Source organism: Aethalodelphis obliquidens, unplaced genomic scaffold (assembly GCF_003676395.1).
Source record: "Aethalodelphis obliquidens isolate GAN/ISIS:26980383/991018 unplaced genomic scaffold, ASM367639v1 scaffold6, whole genome shotgun sequence".
Taxonomy (NCBI): domain Eukaryota; kingdom Metazoa; phylum Chordata; class Mammalia; order Artiodactyla; family Delphinidae; genus Aethalodelphis; species Aethalodelphis obliquidens.
Window position 1 is genome coordinate 53,477,483 of NW_020837950.1, and position 18,608 is coordinate 53,496,090.

The 18,608-nt window shown below is 36.5% G+C and overlaps 1 protein-coding gene across 1 annotated transcript in view; it reads left to right on the forward strand.

The window, feature by feature from the left end:
- The window catches only part of LOC113619047 (bifunctional heparan sulfate N-deacetylase/N-sulfotransferase 3), a 142,591-nt gene that overhangs the window by 68,339 nt on the left and 55,644 nt on the right, over window positions 1-18,608 (forward strand). Inside the window, exons 4-5 of the mRNA XM_027103598.1 lie at window positions 3,896-4,081; window positions 8,677-8,805. Of these exons, the coding sequence (XP_026959399.1) occupies window positions 3,896-4,081; window positions 8,677-8,805 (315 nt within the window). The remainder of the gene's footprint in view (window positions 1-3,895; window positions 4,082-8,676; window positions 8,806-18,608) is intronic.

The window sequence follows — 18,608 nt, forward strand, 5'->3', positions numbered from 1 at the left end:
AAATGGTAGATTGGATTAAGGTGATGGTGATGATGATGATAGAACTGGAGAAAAGTGGATGGATTTAAGATTTATACTAGAGGTATACTGACAGGACATGATAATGAACTAGATTTAGGAGAGAATGAGGAAACAGTTGTCAAGAATAGCCTCTATCTTTTTGATATGGCAACTAGTTGGTTGATAATACGTCATCTAGTGGCATGGAGGAACCCTGGGGAAAGAGCATTTCTGGTAGAGCTGAGAGGTGGAGATGAAGAGTTCAATTGTGAGAATAATTAATCCCACTTGTGTTCTAAGTATTTAACATACATTTTATAGTAAATAGCCATATTCCCTAGTCTTTTTGGTCCACTTCCTTTTTTAGGGAAGTTTTTACATAGGTTACAGAGTTCCTAGATCTAAGATGCTAGTTTCAATCAAGGATTCATAAAAAGAATAAGGAGAATTAACTTTTTAAGCTAAAATATCTACTCTTTTAAACTTTTTGCCCCCAATTCCAAAATAATAATGTATTTAATTTCAAATTTAAAAATCTGGAAGAGAATAATCAGTCAAAAATTTAGCATTACAGGGCTTCCCTGGTGGCACAGTGGTTAAGAATCCGCCTGCCAATGCAGGGGACGCAGGTTCAATACCTGGTCCAGGAAGATCCCACATGCCGCGGAGCAGCTAAGCCTGTGTGCCACAACTACTGAGCCTGCGCTCTAGAGCCCACGAGCCACAACTACTGAGCCCACATGCCACAACTACTGAAGCCCACGCACCTAGAGCCTGTGCTCCACAACAAGAGAAGCTGCCACAATGAGAGGCCCGCACGCCACAACGAAGAGTAGCCCCCACTCACCGCAGCTAGAGAAAGCCCACGCGCAGCAACGAAGACCCAATGCAGCCAAAACTAAATAAATAAATTAAAACATAATTTAAAAATTAAAAGAAAAGAAATTAGCATTGGGACTAAATCTTCTGAAACATAGTAGTCTGCATCCCGGAACATACAGACCTGCAATCTTAGCCCCAACTTTTCTACCCAGTAAGATTTCAGGTGTTCTCCCTGGTATTGAATGAAAATTTGGGGGCCGATTTATGTTGCCTGCATCTCATTTAAAAGAGACCAGCTACTAGCTAATGTTCAGTGATTCACAAGCCGGAGGCACATGGTTGCGGGTATTTAGATCAGGAGGAAAGCGGGCCCAAGAAGGGATAGTGGGATAGAAGTCACAGAAGCCTCACAAGGGAGAATCCCCAGATCTACCCTTTTCTTTTACTGAAAAAAAGGGTGGCCCAGTATTTTCATAATTTCCACGTTAGAGTTGAGCTAAGTAGGACGAAAGCTTATTTTACAATGGAGGCAGGCCAGCAATGACGACAATAATAAACAACGTTCACTGAATGTGTATCATGTTTCAGGAACTGCACTAAATGCTTTCCGTGTATTACATTATTTAATTTCCTCTTAACCTCTTATGAGGCTTAGGGGTCATAAATCATTCTCCAAAGGCCACACAGGTTGTAAATGCAAGAGTGAAACAGCCAGTTGTGTTTGACTCCAGGAGGGGAGTTTTCCGCCACTGTGCCACAATGCACCAGCTCACAAATAAAAGATGAGACTGAAAAACCTCAGTATTTCTTTAGTGTTAACAGCTAAAAAGAAAAACACAAATTGTGTATATGATGGTTTGCAAATATTTGGGAATATTCCAAAATAAGGGAAATGTCTCTGCTGTGCTGGACCGTCCTTTTCTTACATAGTGTTCTGAAGAGATAGCTGACCACTTACAGGTATTTAAAACTACCTTGAGCTTTCTGTCAGCATAATTTCTCACAAATTTGGAGGTATTTGAATTTTATAATGTAGTTCCTGTCATGGTGAATTTCATTCTTGCTTCTTCCTATACCCTTTTAAAAACTGATAACCCATAATTCTTCACAATTTTTCTTTAAATTTCTGTGATTGAAATTCATTTTCTTTCAACTGTTCCATTATCACTGCACTCCTATTCTTAAACCACTTTAGATGAATACTTCACTGACCTTTTCTAACACAAAGTATGTGCTGGTAAGTAATTTTTAGTTGAAAAAAATTGCCTTAGTTTTTAAAAACAGGGGGGAAAGAAAGCAATGAGATATTTCAATTCACTTTGTAGTGAAATTCTAAATGATAACAATAATTGCCTAGTTATGGTAATTTCTAACAAAGATGAAAATAAAATGAAGAACATGAAGCTTCCCTCTCACCCTTCAGGAACACAAGTATAATCTACTCCACCCATTCTCTTCCTCATAGCAACAGTGTGGCATCTCCCCTTTCCAGCATCCTCAACTACAACTGTCTGAGATGAGTTTGAATGATGAACAGTTTACAAGATAAGAGGAAAGGGGCATTCCAGTTGGGTGGACAATATGTACAGTGTACAGCAAAGACATGAAAGAAATCATCAGAAACTGGGGTGGGGAGGATGAATGCTGACAGGAGATCGGCTATGTTAGGTTGGTTGTGAGCCTTTTATGCCGTATTGAAGGAGTCTGACAGATACTTAGGTAATGACAAATGATTGGCAACCCTTGTTCCTCCTGCGTTCAAGTGCTCATACACTTCCTTCACCTCCTGTTATTTAGGTTGAAAAACAAAGCTAGCCATGCCTTTTCCACTTCTTCCATATCCATATTCCTACAATTCAGTGCGTTTAGCAGCTTAATACTATGGTTCTTTGTATGTGAAATTGCACTTTGGCATGAAGGCAAGCGATGATCAAGTCAGAGGAAGTCTATTTGGGTAGAACTTTAGAAGTTCTTTAGAAGAAAGTTCTTTAGAAGAACTTTAGAAGAATACAAAGCAGTTGAAAAATACAGATAGAAAAGTAAAATATTATTCAGGAGAAAAAATACATGTCTACTACTGACACCATGAGTGTTCTTTTAATAAAAGACATCTCATCTTTTATGCTAAAGAGACTTTATCAGGACTAATGGACCATCTCAAATGAAGAAGAATAATCACAATTACACAAACTTTTCCCAAGTCCCCTCCAAAATAGTCTAGTTGTCACGTAGATTTATTTTCAGAATTTCCAGACTTGGTCAGGACCAAGTGAATAGAGGAAGTAGTGAGAGAGAGACAGAGAGTAATTTTGAAATGACTTTTTAAAACTGGACTCATTTTATATACAGAGAGAGTAATTTTGAAATGACTTTTTAAAACTGGACTCATTTTATATACTAAAGCTGGATTTCAAATCAACTAAATTTCCAGATTGTTGGGCTCATTCAGTACCTTCTCCTTTCACTATAACCAGGGCTTTGGCTTCAAAGAAAATTGCTCTATAAAATTTTACCACATTTTCTAATCAAAAGTGTGTGCTTCTAACGAGGCAGGGAACGTTGTCTATCACCGGCCCTCTTGCTGAGGGAACAATAGAAACGTGGCAAACTTGGTAGAAACTGGGCTATAGACAAAATAAAATCCTGTTAGCAAGTCTAGCGAACGCAGAATGTGTTCTGCCCCTTCAGAAATGCTGGTTATATTTCGTGGGGAGTGCTGAGTGTTGTCTGTAACGAGTGTTTGTCGTTTAACTTACTGAGATCGTGAAGATAGGTGAGTCACGGGTGACTGTGACAGGAGGCACTGAATGCAGGCCTTCACATTATTCATTAAAAGCACTAGTCCTGTCCCATCACCTCTTAAACACACATGTATCATCATCAAAACTGGTGGAGTGGCTATCAGGCCTCATGAAGTCTAGAAGTCTTAACGTTTATCACTTTAAATTTTGCCATACAATTAAGTAATGATGGAGTGAAACAAACGTATTTATAGTACATTTGAAAATCCTGGGATAAAAATAGGAACCAGATAAATCTTCCCACATGCTAACTAACATTTGCTTGGCCTTAGGAGCATGGCATTCCTACTGACATGGGCTACGCGGTGGCCCCTCACCATTCGGGCGTCTACCCTGTACACATTCAGCTGTACGAGGCCTGGAAGAAGGTTTGGAATATTAGAATCACCAGCACTGAAGAATACCCACACCTGAAACCAGCTAGATACCGGAGGGGCTTCATCCACAAAAACATCATGGTGAGCTTCCTCTGGTATGCGTAGGGTAGACCTCATTCTGCCAGACTTAATTCCTCATTTGAAGAAAGAACAAAAGAGAATAACTAAATATTAAAAGTGTAACAGAAGGAAAAGCTCCACGCAGCAGGAAACATATTTTTCATACCCAAGCAAAGGATGTTTTCATCAAAGTCACTTCTTTTCAATTCTCCAAATAAAACTTTAAAATGTTTTTTACTGACACGATTGCTATTAAGCAGGCACTGACGTTAAAATACTAAGGAAACATGACATCTAACTTACAGATAATGTACAGAAGCCATCATTTCTCCAAAAAGTTATTTAGCATGTAAAACTAACACCATCTCTCTATATATAAACCATGCCGTTCTTGCCGGGCTGTGTCCTCTATCATATCAGACTAAAAAAAAAAAAACTATTTACAACAAGAAGCCACATGTCCTGCATAATCATTAACAGATCATAATATAGAGTACAAATGAGAGATGATGTTAATGAAGTCATTTCTGTCCATTGTCGAATTCTCTCCAAAGCTTCTCTATTTTGTTTTGTGTTTTTACACTGGTGACAAATGTATATTGTCAAGATATATTATTACCTAATACTTTGTGGGACCTCTCAAAGTAAGTAATTAAATCCTAATTTTTCTCCGAAATCAGAAAATCTAAAGAGCACTGGTGAAGTTAGGAGTAGGCCTCCTAATTTAGACACACGCTGGGAAGGAACACCACACAGAACACTGTGTGGTCAGGCACCATAACACTGTCAAACTGTGTCTGAGCAGATGTCTACCTTCTAGAATTAGGTGTAACTGACTTCTTTTCAGACAGTTTTCCTACGTCAGCAAAAATTACAGATTGGATAATGACATTTGTATTACTACAGATAGGATAATGAACTTGGATCAACTTCCACCTTAACTTTTCCCTCAGTAAAAACTGTTGTAAATGCTATGTGGGGACATAATGGCCACATTTTATCCCGCCTGCCATTCCTCCTTACTGAAAATGAACTCACTGTGCTTCAAGCTGCCAGTCTTTTGACTTGGGTTATATTATAATTTAAAAGTATGCCAGTACTCTCCTGTCATGTTTAAATCATATGCAGTCTTAGAATAATAAACTTAAGTCTCCAAGGACTTTATTCAATGGTGTTCTCTTTGGTTTCTGTTTCTCTCTGTAGTGTCAGAAAACTTGCTTGGATATGTCCCACGACATATGTTCATCTTTGTTTCTCCTGAAAACATATTTTACCTGTATTATAAATGCATGCATCTGGCAGGTATTAAAGGCTCTAACAGATTTCCTGTTTTGAGGGAACTGTCCCTGAGGTTCCACTTATGCAGCAATCCGTGGAAACTCTGTTTGCTTTGTGGACCCTTGTATGAGCATTTCCTAGTGGAAATGTTCCAAGTTGATGTGTAGTTAGAGAGGACAGGGCTTGAAGTCATCCTAATAGAGTTGTAAGTGGAGACCACAATAGCCAATATGCCCTCCTAGGGAGAGACTGCAAAGAAAAAAGAGCAGGGAACTGAGGAACAAACGTTCCTTAGATCACACCCATACCCTGTTGTATGAATGAGGGGAACTGGGTTTTGATGACCTACTCACAAATCAAACTTACAAGGCCTTAAATGAAACTTATTATCTTCCCTTCAAACTAGCTATTGGTCCTGCTATCTCTAATTCAGTTCTGCAATTTGAACATCACACTGACCCCCCATTTCCAATCAGTCTCTACATTCCGTCAATAATTCCTTCATAATATTTTTAAATTTCACTTCCTTTCCCACAGCCTAATTCACTACCTTGACTTTCATTTGTAAACCATGGTGCTGGTTTCTACTTCGTTTATTTATGGCTTCTATCCACCACTCACTGCAGTCCATACCATGGAAAGTGCCAACCTTTTAACCCTAAAATGCTGCCTCATCTTGCCTTCCTAACCTGATTCTTTCCAGTTGTTTCCATACGCCTTAACTTGCTCTTCAGGGACCTGAAAACAATTTAAACTGTCTACCTTTCCATCTCTTGTTGTCCCGTAGCTAACACAGACTCACTCCAGACAAAAAGGTCTGCAGCAATATCACTGTGTCTATGCCTTTGTCATTCTTTCCACCTTGAAAGACCACTTTCTGATCACTCTCTACCTATTCCTATTCCCTTTATGCCTCAGTATCAAGTTCCATATCTTATATAATTTAATGTAAAGCACCTTGGTATATATATAGCAGCTCAATACCTAGGTCAGGCCTACACTGATCTTATTCTCCTCTGAATTCCTATAACACATCCTCTTGTATAACTCCATTAGGAACATAAAAGCTAGATTCAAGCCCTATGTACAGGATATTGGCTTTAGGTCCACTGGCCGAGATTCCTATGACTAAGGCTTTCATAACCATCTCCTAGTTATTGTCAGGAACTATAAGGTTTCCAGGGGCTCATCAACATCTCAAAGTTTGAATTTGATAGCATTACACTCCCAGAAACAGTTCTAGAGAGCAGTTCACAGCAGAATGACTAAAACCTCTCTTACTCCTTCTCTAACACAAGAGAGCCATTTCAAGAACATGTTCAGTGTCCCGTAGCATTGGATTTAGGGAGCAAGGCAATGCGATATGACCCTCCTACACTCTGATGATCTCCTCAGCCTCCTTTGGTGGTCCACTGACCATCCTAGGGCTCATGGTGACTCTCATCCTCTCAGCAAGTGTGATCCTCCCCAGAGTTGCAGGGTAAAGCCTGACACTTCCTCTTCCCTCTGTTCACACTCAAATAATTTGAGAAATAAATGAAATTCAAATTTCTTTTCACTTCTCTCTCCCTTTTGCATAGAATCAGCTAGGCAATCAAATCCCAAAGTTGGCTCTGTATGTTGCCATAGTTTTTCAAGCAAGATATTCAAACTGAATCCTAAGAGCGATTCAGAATCATGCACGTTAAAATGTAAAACTAACCTGGCGTTTAATTACATGTAGGCATTTCATTATTTAGCTTTGGGGTACTTCTCTTTATCCCAATATACCTTAAATCCTTCAAGAATATAAAGGCTATATCTTTGTGTTCTCCCACCTGGACTTGCAAAGAATTTTGAATAAGTATTTGTTAAATAAATAACTGCTATGTAAAACTTAATTTCCAGGAAATTACATGTTCATGAATTGTTAGGGGATATATCTGATTCAGTTAGAATACCTCTGCACTTAGTTCTTTTTTGTTGTTGATTTTGTGCATAACATTATGAGAATGCATAATGCTTTTAAACATAAACATCATCAGAGCTAATACTCTGCAATTAAACTGAAGTTCTTGGAATGATTTCCTCAAGATAAAATAGCTTCTAAGGATATAACTTTCACCAGTTTACCAAAATAAATAGGATAGATACAGTTTTGATTTACACTGAATATGTAGCTTATTGATTGAGCTGGGAATTATGTTTTCTACGAAAACTTTCCAAGGACTAGATTGAAATGTATTAAATACATATTCAGTATATTTCTAGAAGGTTGCAAAGCATGGGGATTTCTGTACAGGTAATATTTTGAAAGCACTTACTGAATCAATTGTGCTTTAAGAATCAAGACAAAAAAAAAAATGACGATCCGTTTTCTTAGGACAATAAACAGAAGACCTGCCTGTGTAAGATTCTATAAAACTTGTATCCCTCCAAAGTATACTAATTCATTTTCTGCTACTTCAAGGGTGTAATGACAAATGCAGGTCATAAAGAAGTCATTATATAAAATTTAGCTAAAGTTTGTACCATCTTGCACAGCTTTTGTTCACCCCTTCTTTTATAATTGTACTGATATTTCACCAGGAAAGCTGTGAGAATTTGAAAAAAAATCCTTATCACAAATATGTATAACTGAAGTAAATAATGGCTTTTATACACAAAGGACGAAAAGAAGACTTTTTACTGAGTGGCCTTTTTATCATTTTGTTTCTGACATTTTATAAAAATTACTAACCAAATGCATCATCTCTTTCTTACTTTTGGAACTGGCAGGCTTCAGACTTAGAATTCGGGGCAATTACTACAACCTGCAGTAGTTCTTTCAGAGTAGAACAGGAACTATGATTTGTGCCTCAAATATCTGTTCTAATTTAAAACGTCATTTCCTAAGAATCACATTAGGTTAATAATTGACTTCATTTTCTAATGCATGTGTAGAATTTGATAGAAGTATTATCCTTAAAAATTTCGCCTGCTAGAATTACAATGTAGCACAGGCAAGTCCAGTATTTTTAAAGTCTAATTTTTACTTTTTGTTTGTTTGTTTTATTTCTTAAGATGCTGGAACATACTAGGCTTCATAACAGAAGTAATGACTTGGAGATTTAAAATAGATAAGTGGCTAAAATAATTCAAAGTCTATCTTAGTTTTAACATATTTCTTCCACTCTCTTCAGTATTCCTGCTGTAGTGATGTCATCCCCACTTTCCCACATTGTGAAGAACTTTGGGGGTGTTAAGAGTTGAATAATGACACCAGCTTGTACATTATTTTCCATGAGGGAAAAAGCTAAGTTTCAACATATTAATTGGTTGAAAGGAAATTTTTCCTTACCTGTTCATTCTTCCTTCAGGTTCTTCCAAGACAAACCTGTGGGCTTTTCACTCACACAATTTTCTATAAAGAATATCCAGGAGGTCCTAAAGAGCTGGACAAGAGTATCCAAGGAGGTGAACTTTTCTTCACTGTGGTCCTCAACCCAGTAAGTACTTTGAGTTATTCTCCAAATAAATAATGAAAAATGACAGGGCAAATGACAAAGAGGCCAGGGTTTTGGTGGTTATCAGCCAATCAAGATGAAGTTTCAGTTCTAAAACAGTAGTTAAAAACTAAATGGAACCACATCTAGTAATGGAGGCAAACTAATTCTACAAGTAGTAATGACATGAGGAACTTACGGAAGAGCCAAGGAAGTGCTCTAGCAAACCCTCCTCTGCGTTGGAAAGTGATCAAAATTTAGAGATTCTTGCTTTTATGCAGAGTAAGATTTTTCACCTATAAAACTCTCCAGTTCCCAATGGGACCAGTTTTCCATTTAGGTGACTATTCTATTTTTTTCTTATTTAAAATAAAAGTAGAAGCAAAATGGGAGAGGAATTAGATAAGCAAATAGGGTCACTGTTGGAACATTCACATTAGATCTTATCTTGCTGCATCTCAGGCCAGGGCAGAGCAGCCTGTTTTATTGGGCTACTGTTCTTCCTCCTTTACTTCTTAATACTAGGGTGCTAGCTCCCAAATAAACCATTTGTACGTATTTCTGCTTGAGGCCAGTGTTACAAAGTTGCATAGAAAACGAACTAACTGAAGTAAGGTGTATAAGGAAAAGAAGGGATTTTTATTTCCCTTCTGAAGATCACTGACATAAAAAGTAAAGCTGTATTTATTTATAGTAAATTTGTCCCTGATGTTAGCAATATTCAAGATGAAAAAAATGTAATTTTCCAAATGTGAAAAAAATTCTATCAGCATAAAAGTTAGATAAGAGAGGGATAAAGAGAATAAAATTTGAAAGACCCCTCTCTTGACATTAATTTTACAGGTCTTGCAAGTAAAATTTCAGATATTTTTCATTATCTACTGGTATTCAATAGCTATCTATTTCTCAGCTCCTAGAAAATGAGATAGAAGTAAGAGTAACTCATCTTTGGGCAAAATCAAGATGTCTATCCAAAACTCACCATAGTTTGAAGTTAATAAACTTCTTCATACCCCAAAAAATATAAATAATTCTGAGTTATATATCAGAAATAATCTGGTTCTTCTAACTTTTCTATTCTTAACAAATGGAAGTATCTTTGGAATCATCTCATATGGTTTTGTTCTCTTTTTTTATCAATTCAGCCACTAATACACAGGCAAAAGAATTAAACTAATGCCTAATGATGAACTGAAAATTCAGTTAAAATATTCTTAATACGGTAACATTTTCATCAATAATTTTAAGATTCTTTAATCTATAATCTGTAAAATTCTGATGTTTTATATTTCCTTTCATCATAGAGCAACTGTGAACAAGTAATCATCTCTTTGATTTTTTTAACCAATAGTTGCTTTGGCACTTACGAAATTCCTGGTGGTATTGTAATTTCAAACTTTCTAAACCAAATTAGTTTTATTTACCATGGAAGAAATTCAAAATAAGATCATTCATGTTCAGTAGATTTACAATAAATATTATATTTTTTACTAATTAAACACCAAAGTATTTTCTTAATTGAAAAAAGATCTTGTGGTAAAGCTTATGTTATTCTTGGATACTGATTTGGACTAAACTAACTGAACAAACTCTTTAAACGTTTAGTAAACCTTGCTACTTTTCAGGCCTTTATCAATAACATTTGGCAATTTTGTTTGTCTTGCTGAGGAGATCCACAGGGAATAAAGGGGAGAAAAAACTTCACGAACTTGTTCTTTTCTGATTCAGAAAACTTTCAGTAGACAGTTACTTTCAGATAAATGCTGGTATTCAAAATAAATGACAGGTCTTTTTAGACACCATAAGACATGCAAGGAATCCAAATTAACTTCATCTGGCATGTGAACCATGATTTTTGGAAACAACTGTAGTTCCCTAGAGATTTGTGGTTTAAGAAGCCCACTTCTAGACTCAGCCCAAGTCTCACCCAAGGAAAGATTACTATCATTAGCTAGTGATGTTTGCTTTGCAGAACAGAGTGAGGAGTAGTGGTTTGTTTCCTATGAATTCTCCATCCCAAAATTAAATGTTTAGATAAAGTTTGTATTAAAATTAAGAAAGGTCCAGGTGCAGTTAGGCATACTAGTAATTTGGCAGATGACACTCTTCTTAGGCCAGAATGAGAATGAGAAACCCTTGATGGAATCAAAGCTGCAAGAAAGATAAGAATTTTAATTATAGTGGATTTGAAAGATAGCCATTGTGAGCTTTAGTAATACTCCAGGACTCGATCAGAAGTATTATTTTCTGAGAATGCTGAATGAGTTTGCTGTTTACTTCAAAAAGGTAGATGTGCATTAGAAATATACATATGGCTTTTAAATATATTTGAATGAGTTGAAAATGAAAATATAAGCAGGATTTTATTTAATGTGCTTCTAAATTTTCTTCCTGTATGTCAACATAATATCAAGGTATTCCAATAACTTTTACCAGTATTGTGGTGAGAGGTGGTTACAACGAAGTATCTCTCAGAGTTAAACTAGAATAAATCACAGCAAAGATAAGTATGTTCCTTAAACAGAGTAACTCTCTGGCCTGAAATGTTCTACTGTTACCAAAGTATTTTTCACTGCTAAAGAAAAAAGTGTCAACCTTGGAAATTTAATACAAAGAGCTTCAAAGACAATGTTAGCACTGCATAAGAGAGAGAAAACCTTGGCCTTTTCCAAATGAGTATTTCCAGTGTCACAGGCCACACACCTTGGATGTGGGTTGGATGCAGAGATTTTATTAGACGCTGAGGTTCAGGTGCATTTGAGAGGTGGGCCCGTCAGGCTATCTGAGCCTGGGACCACTAAGAATTCAATTCTTCTAATTCCCTTTCTGATTCTAAACTCAGCCAGCAACTTCCTGAATATAGTTTGCTTTCCTATATAAATCCTACTATAGGAAAAGAATATGTCCATCATAAGAACTCGTACTCACTAGAACAGTAATTTGCAGCACAACTTTATAAATCTTTCAGTTGGTGAATACTTCCCACTTAACCTGATAACCGGGAGAGGTCCCTCCAATTGTATATATTTTAATATTTCAGTTCCTCTATAATTCTCCATTTTAAACTAATGGATGAAATTTTGTTTTTATTTATCAGTTTCAATTGTCTTTGCTAATTTGATTCTGCCCCCCAGAAATGGACACTGTGTGTCAGTGTACTGAATCAGGTGTCGGAGCACATCAGGCTAAGTAACAGGCCCTGAAGTGTCTGTTGATTAATTCAGGAAGGCAATGAATTACCTTATGGATCTGCCAGGGGAGAGAGCCACTAGAACTACCCCAGAGTCACTGTTAGCTATAGACACACAAGCACAAAATTTCTACACAAACATGTAATACACCCACACACAATATTCTTGATCAGTTCATAATGCTCCAAGTACCCTTGTATATACTTTAAAAAAGTGAGAAAGAGTCTACTTACTGTACATACCTACATAAAATCATATATAGATGGGTACTAAGAACTAAAACTTACGAAGATGACAAAGAAATACTAATTCACAGTGACTGCACCTGCCCTCAATAAACAGAACCCTATAAATTTATGACATATATACTTATACAAAAAAAAAACCAAACCACTACTGAAGAGTATATTGTCCATTTTAAAGTGAGTTTCCAGTTCCACCTATCTTAGGTAAATGTGATAATACTTAAGTAGTGTGACAAATGGAATAGTTCTGAATTAGACATGATTGTTCCTCTTTTGGGAGCCATATTATATTCTGTTGCTCTGAAAAAGGATGTCCCCTTCCTTCTCCAGTGTTCTTATTTCTAATTACAAAATGTCTGAGTCTTTGCTTACGCTCTTGTTCAATAAACAGACTCTAGGTATTGAGTCCCTAACAGCCGATATCTGTGCCTCCCTCCAACATGCTTGATAATAAAGTCAGTGCTTACTTTACTTATTAATCCAGAACAGTTGTGGATTGCCACAAGATTCATGCTCTTACCACACTTGTTTGGAATTCAAGTGGAGCAAATCCCTGACAGCATAGCAATATTATACTTCCTTCATCAAACTGTTAAACATCCCATACAAACAGTAGCTAATCCCCTTATGCCCATGTTTCATTAAACACTTTTTGTCTCTATTGTTTCTCAATTTGATATAGCATCTATCCACCATACCCTCCATACCCTCCTACCCAAATCCCTGAAAGCTAAATCTAAATTGTATTTCTCTAATTACAATTACACATGGTGAGTAGAATTGACTATTTCAAACTGGGTAACACATGAGTGAATTACAATGAAAGTAAAACAACAGAATTCATACAAGATAACTTGTATAAATAGAAATTAACCCACACTGAAATTTTTTTAAAAACTATAATTTATATGTATATGGCTTATGTGTGCTTATCTATAGAATTCATCTAAAAGAAAACAGCTTTTTTTCTTAATGGGAAATTTTATGTTTCTTTCTTTTCTTATTTACTAATCCTGGAAAACATTGTGATAACAGAAAACTCTTTATTGAAAAATAAATGCTAATAATAACAACAACTTTGGATAGTAGAAAAATAATTCCTGAACATGTCTAATAATGAGTATTACCTGGGACAACTGATTAAAAAAAGTCCAGACTTAATGCATCAGAACCTGCAGGGGACAGTTTGGAGACCTGCATACTTATCATGAGCTTTAGGTGATTCTTATGATCAGGCAAATTTGGGAAATACTACAGAGAAAGAAAATGGAGAAATAATTTTGGTAATCAAAGATTACCAAAAACTGCTATAGAAATTGTGGACCTATGGTCAAGGTATCAGAATTGAAAATGAGTCCAAATCTGCAGTAAGATTTGTTTAAAAACCAGTGAGAATGAATGTTTTTTCTTAATGACCAGAGAACTCTAGCTTGAACTGGAGTTTAAAATAGAGGTAACTCCTGTTTATCCTTTAAGGATGGCTTAAGGGTCACTTTCCTCAGGAAACATTCTCTGCTCTGGTTTAGAAGTACCTTCTTGTGTTCCCATAGCATCCTCTGCCGACTCTTCCTAAGTACCTACTACCTTGCATTGTGACTGTGGGTTTGCTGTTAGGCTCTTTGCTTCTTGTGGCAGAAAATGTGTCTTTCATCTCCAAAATCATCCCAGTGCCTAAACATGATGCCTTATACCTAGTTTTTATTTAACACATATTAAGGAAGAGAAACTGACTTTTCTAATGGCCTGATACCAAAAACAAACACAATAAATCTGAAAGGAAAGGACATCTGGGTTCTGGTAAGATAATTCTTGAATCAAAAGCATAAGTAAAACCTGTATCATGAGTTAGATGGGGCTGAATTATGTACTGTTGTGTACTGCTCTTCACATATGTAGTTGTCTCTTCTGTATAAAGATTTGTTTTCATTGAGTTCCTCTGGCTGTAAGAACTAGAGACCCACTCAAGTTACCTCAAATAATGGAAGTGTGGGACTCCAGAATGCTGAGTCCAAGGCAGTTTCAGGGCCCATAAAAATAAGAATTACTGATCTTGATCTTGCCTTAGTGCTTTAATACAACACAACAGGTGCTTTTCACGTGTCTGAGTGTCTCGTTTTTCTACTACTGACTATATATTACATGTCTGCCTCAAAAGTGCTGCTTGCTTTATGGCTTCTGTGCCCTCATTAATTAATTTTACACATGACCCAATGTGACTGCATCAAATGTTTTGCATACAACATTCAGCTTCAATTCTAACTTGCTAATTATCTCATCCTCTTGTGGTGTCGCAGATCAAATTCCCAAGCAAGGGAATCTATTTGTCCCAGCTTACTTTTTTGAGTCAGCCAATATCAGCCCTGGCCTGTTGTGAACTGAGTGCTCCTGGCTATGGGCACCCCACAACTACCTCCAATCTCCATTCTACACTATGACTGGGCAATGGGCTGCCTAAGGGCTATCCTTTCAGCAAAAGCTTGGAAGAGGCAGGTACTATGACTGCTGTCTAGCCTGAATCTGAATCCTGTGGGAATAGTCAGTATGTCTCAGCCAATTCCAGAGATTTGGGAGTAAGCTAAACCTTTTTGGAGAAGGCCTAAAGATTAATTTTGAAGCTTGTAAAGTCTAAGTGAGTAGTTCTGTTAGATATAGGACCAATTAATTTCATTCATCATTTTACTGTCTATCTTGCTTCTAGAATGCAAGCTCCAAGACAGCATGTACGTCTTGTGTTTTATTTACTCTATATCTTCAAACTAAGAAGAGTTCCTGGCATGTCGCAGGTGCTAACAAAATATTTCATAAGTGGATGAATGAAGTTAAATGTCCAACAACAGGGGTGGGAATATTAAAAGAGCAAATTATGTTCCCCCCATAGTGGAATACATTCAGCCATTAAAAAACACATTGTATAATAATTTTTGATGACATGGGAAACAGTCATGATATATTCAGTGAAAAAGTATGTTATTAGAAAATTAGATGCAAGCATGGAAATAAACTAGAAGGAATTCAGCTGAATGTTAGCAATGGTTGCCCTAGATAACAGGATTAAAGATGATTTTCTTTGTCACGTTTGTCTGATTTTTATAATATGTCTACATTGAACGTCTATTACTCTTAAAACCAGCACACACACACACACACACACACACACACACAAAATGCTACATTAACAATAATAAAGAATTATCTAACACTAACAGTGAAGGACGTAAAATGCAATTATTTATTTAGTGATATATCAGGGGTAGAATTAGTATTTACTCAGTTCCAGTTGTTCCCTATCTGTCTCGTATATGCACCTCACTGCATGGTTATTTGTGTACATATACATCATTTCTCCTATATGAGGGGGCATTCTTGCAGAATTATCTGTGTGTGTTTCATTTTTGTGCTTCCCATGGTGTCTAGATCAATGTTTTAAATCTAATAAATGGTCACTAAATGTTTTTTAAATGACTGACTAAATGTAAGAAGTTATGTTTTAGGGGCATCACTTGACTTATGGCCTATCCAAATGTGAATAATAACAAGCCTGGTTTTAACAAAACTACATTCTGGCAGATTCTCTGCTTTCAAGAGAGTGAAATTCAGGATCCAGGAAATTTTTAAGTGGCCCTAAACGTTTGGCAGGTTTTTACAAGTGATGATGAATTAGCCTGACATGGAACAATGGACAATTAAAGCTGGAAAGAACCACAAAATTCATCTACTCAGTCACCTAATTTTAGGCTCAAGGTCACTCCTGTATTTTTCTGTTGAGAACCCAGCCTTCCTCACTCTGAGTTTGGTGCTTCTACCACTACAACATGCTGCTTCTGCACTCCTCGGTAAATTGGCCTTAATGTGATGCACGTTACCTGTTAATATGACTCAGTTACCTGGTACCAGGAAAATGTGCAAATGGTTTAAAATTTCTGGCTATTATTTAGAAAAAGCAACCCATCTCCATATTGAGTAAAAAATAAGTGCTTTTGAAAAAAAAGCTATAATAAGCAGTTATAGCTAAGGGAAAATGTCAAATGTACTTTTAAAGAACTATGAATAATAAGCTATGTATTTTTTATCTTAAAACAATAAATCTAAAAAAAAACAATAAATCTTATTGATGTTACTTATATATTGATAAGACTTTTAAAAATTTTTTTGTTTTTTTAATTTATTTTTATTAGACTTTTAAACTTGTAAAGCCAAAACACTTTATTTCATTTATTTCCTACTTTCCATATCAGCCCTATTTTTCTATCAATGTTCTTCATGATTAACTATGGTTTTATATAATTACTTGCCACTGTGAGATTAAGAATATTATAAGAAAGCATGATTGTCTTGATTCTACAGTTAAGAAAAATAGGAGTATGATAAACTCTCAAGCCATTGAGATGGATATTTTTAAGAAATTTAAGAAAATTGATATTAAGTTAAAGAAATGAATATTATTTTTGTTTAATCCTTTCATAGTTTCACATAACTTATAGGATAAACAAACAAACAAAAAATCCTTCACTTGGAAAAAAAAATTAAGTCTGGCTCCTACCCACCTTTATGGTCTCTTTTTTCAATAATCTCATATATGCACCTTTCAATCCATCCATACCGAAGAATTTGTAGTTCCCTAAACAGGACCTGTTATCTTGTTCTGTGCCTTAGAGTGCTACTGCCTCAGGCTGGAATGCCTTCCAGCAAATCTGAGCTCGAACGAACGTCATCTTTTTACAGAAGACCTCTCCCAACTCCTCAGTTTCTCCTGTGTTCTCATAGCACCCAGGCATAACCATAACATAACTTGCCCCCAGTACTATAATCGGTTATCTTTCTCATCCAGTAGTTTGCGCATTCCTTGATAGAAAGCATCATGTCTTATTTATTTTGTAATCAAGATATATGCAAAATTTTAGCTCATAGTAGGCTCTCAATAAATGACAGTGCATTAACTTGCCATGCATGTTTGAAGGAAACACTTCCTTTGACGGAAGATATATTTGCCTTGGAAATACTTATTCACAGAATCACTTGACTCAAGAGTTTGCATTATTGTGCTTTCATTTCTCCCAACATGGCATCCAGGGAGATCCTTTTGAAAGTCATTAAATTTATGAAAAGATGGTCAGTTTCACTCATAGGAAGAAAAATCAAGGTTAAATATATTGAGATACCATTTCTTATCCATCATATTGCCAAAAATTCAAAAGATTGGTAAAATATTCTGTTAACAAGGCTGTGGGAAAACAGATATTCTCATACATCCTAGTGGATATGCAACCCCTACTGAGGGAATGCAAAATGGTACAGCCGCTATGGAAAACAGTATGGAGTTTCCTCAAAAATTAAAAATAAGACTACCATATGATCCACCAACCGTACTTCTGGATATCTGTTCAAAAGAATTGAAAACAGGATCTCAAAGAGATATTTGCCCTCCTATGTTTGTTGCAGCATTATTCTCAATGGCCAAGAGGTAGAAACAACTTAGCTGTCCATTGACAGATGAATAAATAAAGAAAATATGGTACATATGTACAGTAGAATATTATTCAGCCTTAAAAAGGAAGGAAATCCTGTCATATGCTACAACATGAATGAAACTTGAAGACATTATATGCTAAGTGAAATAGGCCAGTCACAAAAGAACAATACTATATGATTCCACTTGTTTGAGGTGTCTAAAGTGGTCACACTCATAGAAACAAAGTAAAATGGTGGTTGCCAGGGCCTAGAGGGAGGGGAAAATGGGGAGCTGCTATTCAGTGGGTATAGAGTTCCAGCCATGCAAGATGAAAAAGCTCTAGATATGTACAGCATACTGTACTGTACATTTAAAAATTTTGCTGAGGGGCTTCCCTGGTGGCACAGTGGTTGGGAGTCCGCCTGCCGATGCAGGGGACACGGGTTCGTGCCCCGGTCTGGGAAGATCCCACATGCCGCGGAGCAGCTGGGCCCGTGAGCCATGGCCGCTGAGCCTGCACATCCGGAGCCTGTGCTCCGCAACGGGAGAGGTCACAACAGTGAGAGGCCTGTGTACTGCAAAAAAAAAAAAAAAAAAAAATTTGCTGAGGGTAGATTTCATGTTAATTTTTGCCACAAATGTTTTTTAAATTTTTATTGGAATATAGTTACTTTACAATGTTGTGTTAGTTTCTGCTGTACAGCAAAGTTAATCAGCTTTATGTATACATATATCTCCGCTTTTTCAGATTTCCTTCCCATTTAGGTCACCACAGAGCACTGAGTAGAGTTCCCTGTGCTATACAGCAGGTTCTCATTAGTTATCTATTTTATATATAGTATCAATAGTGTATATATGTCAATCCCAATCTCCCACCCAATTCATCCCACCCCCCATTCCCCCGCTTGGTGTCCGTACGTT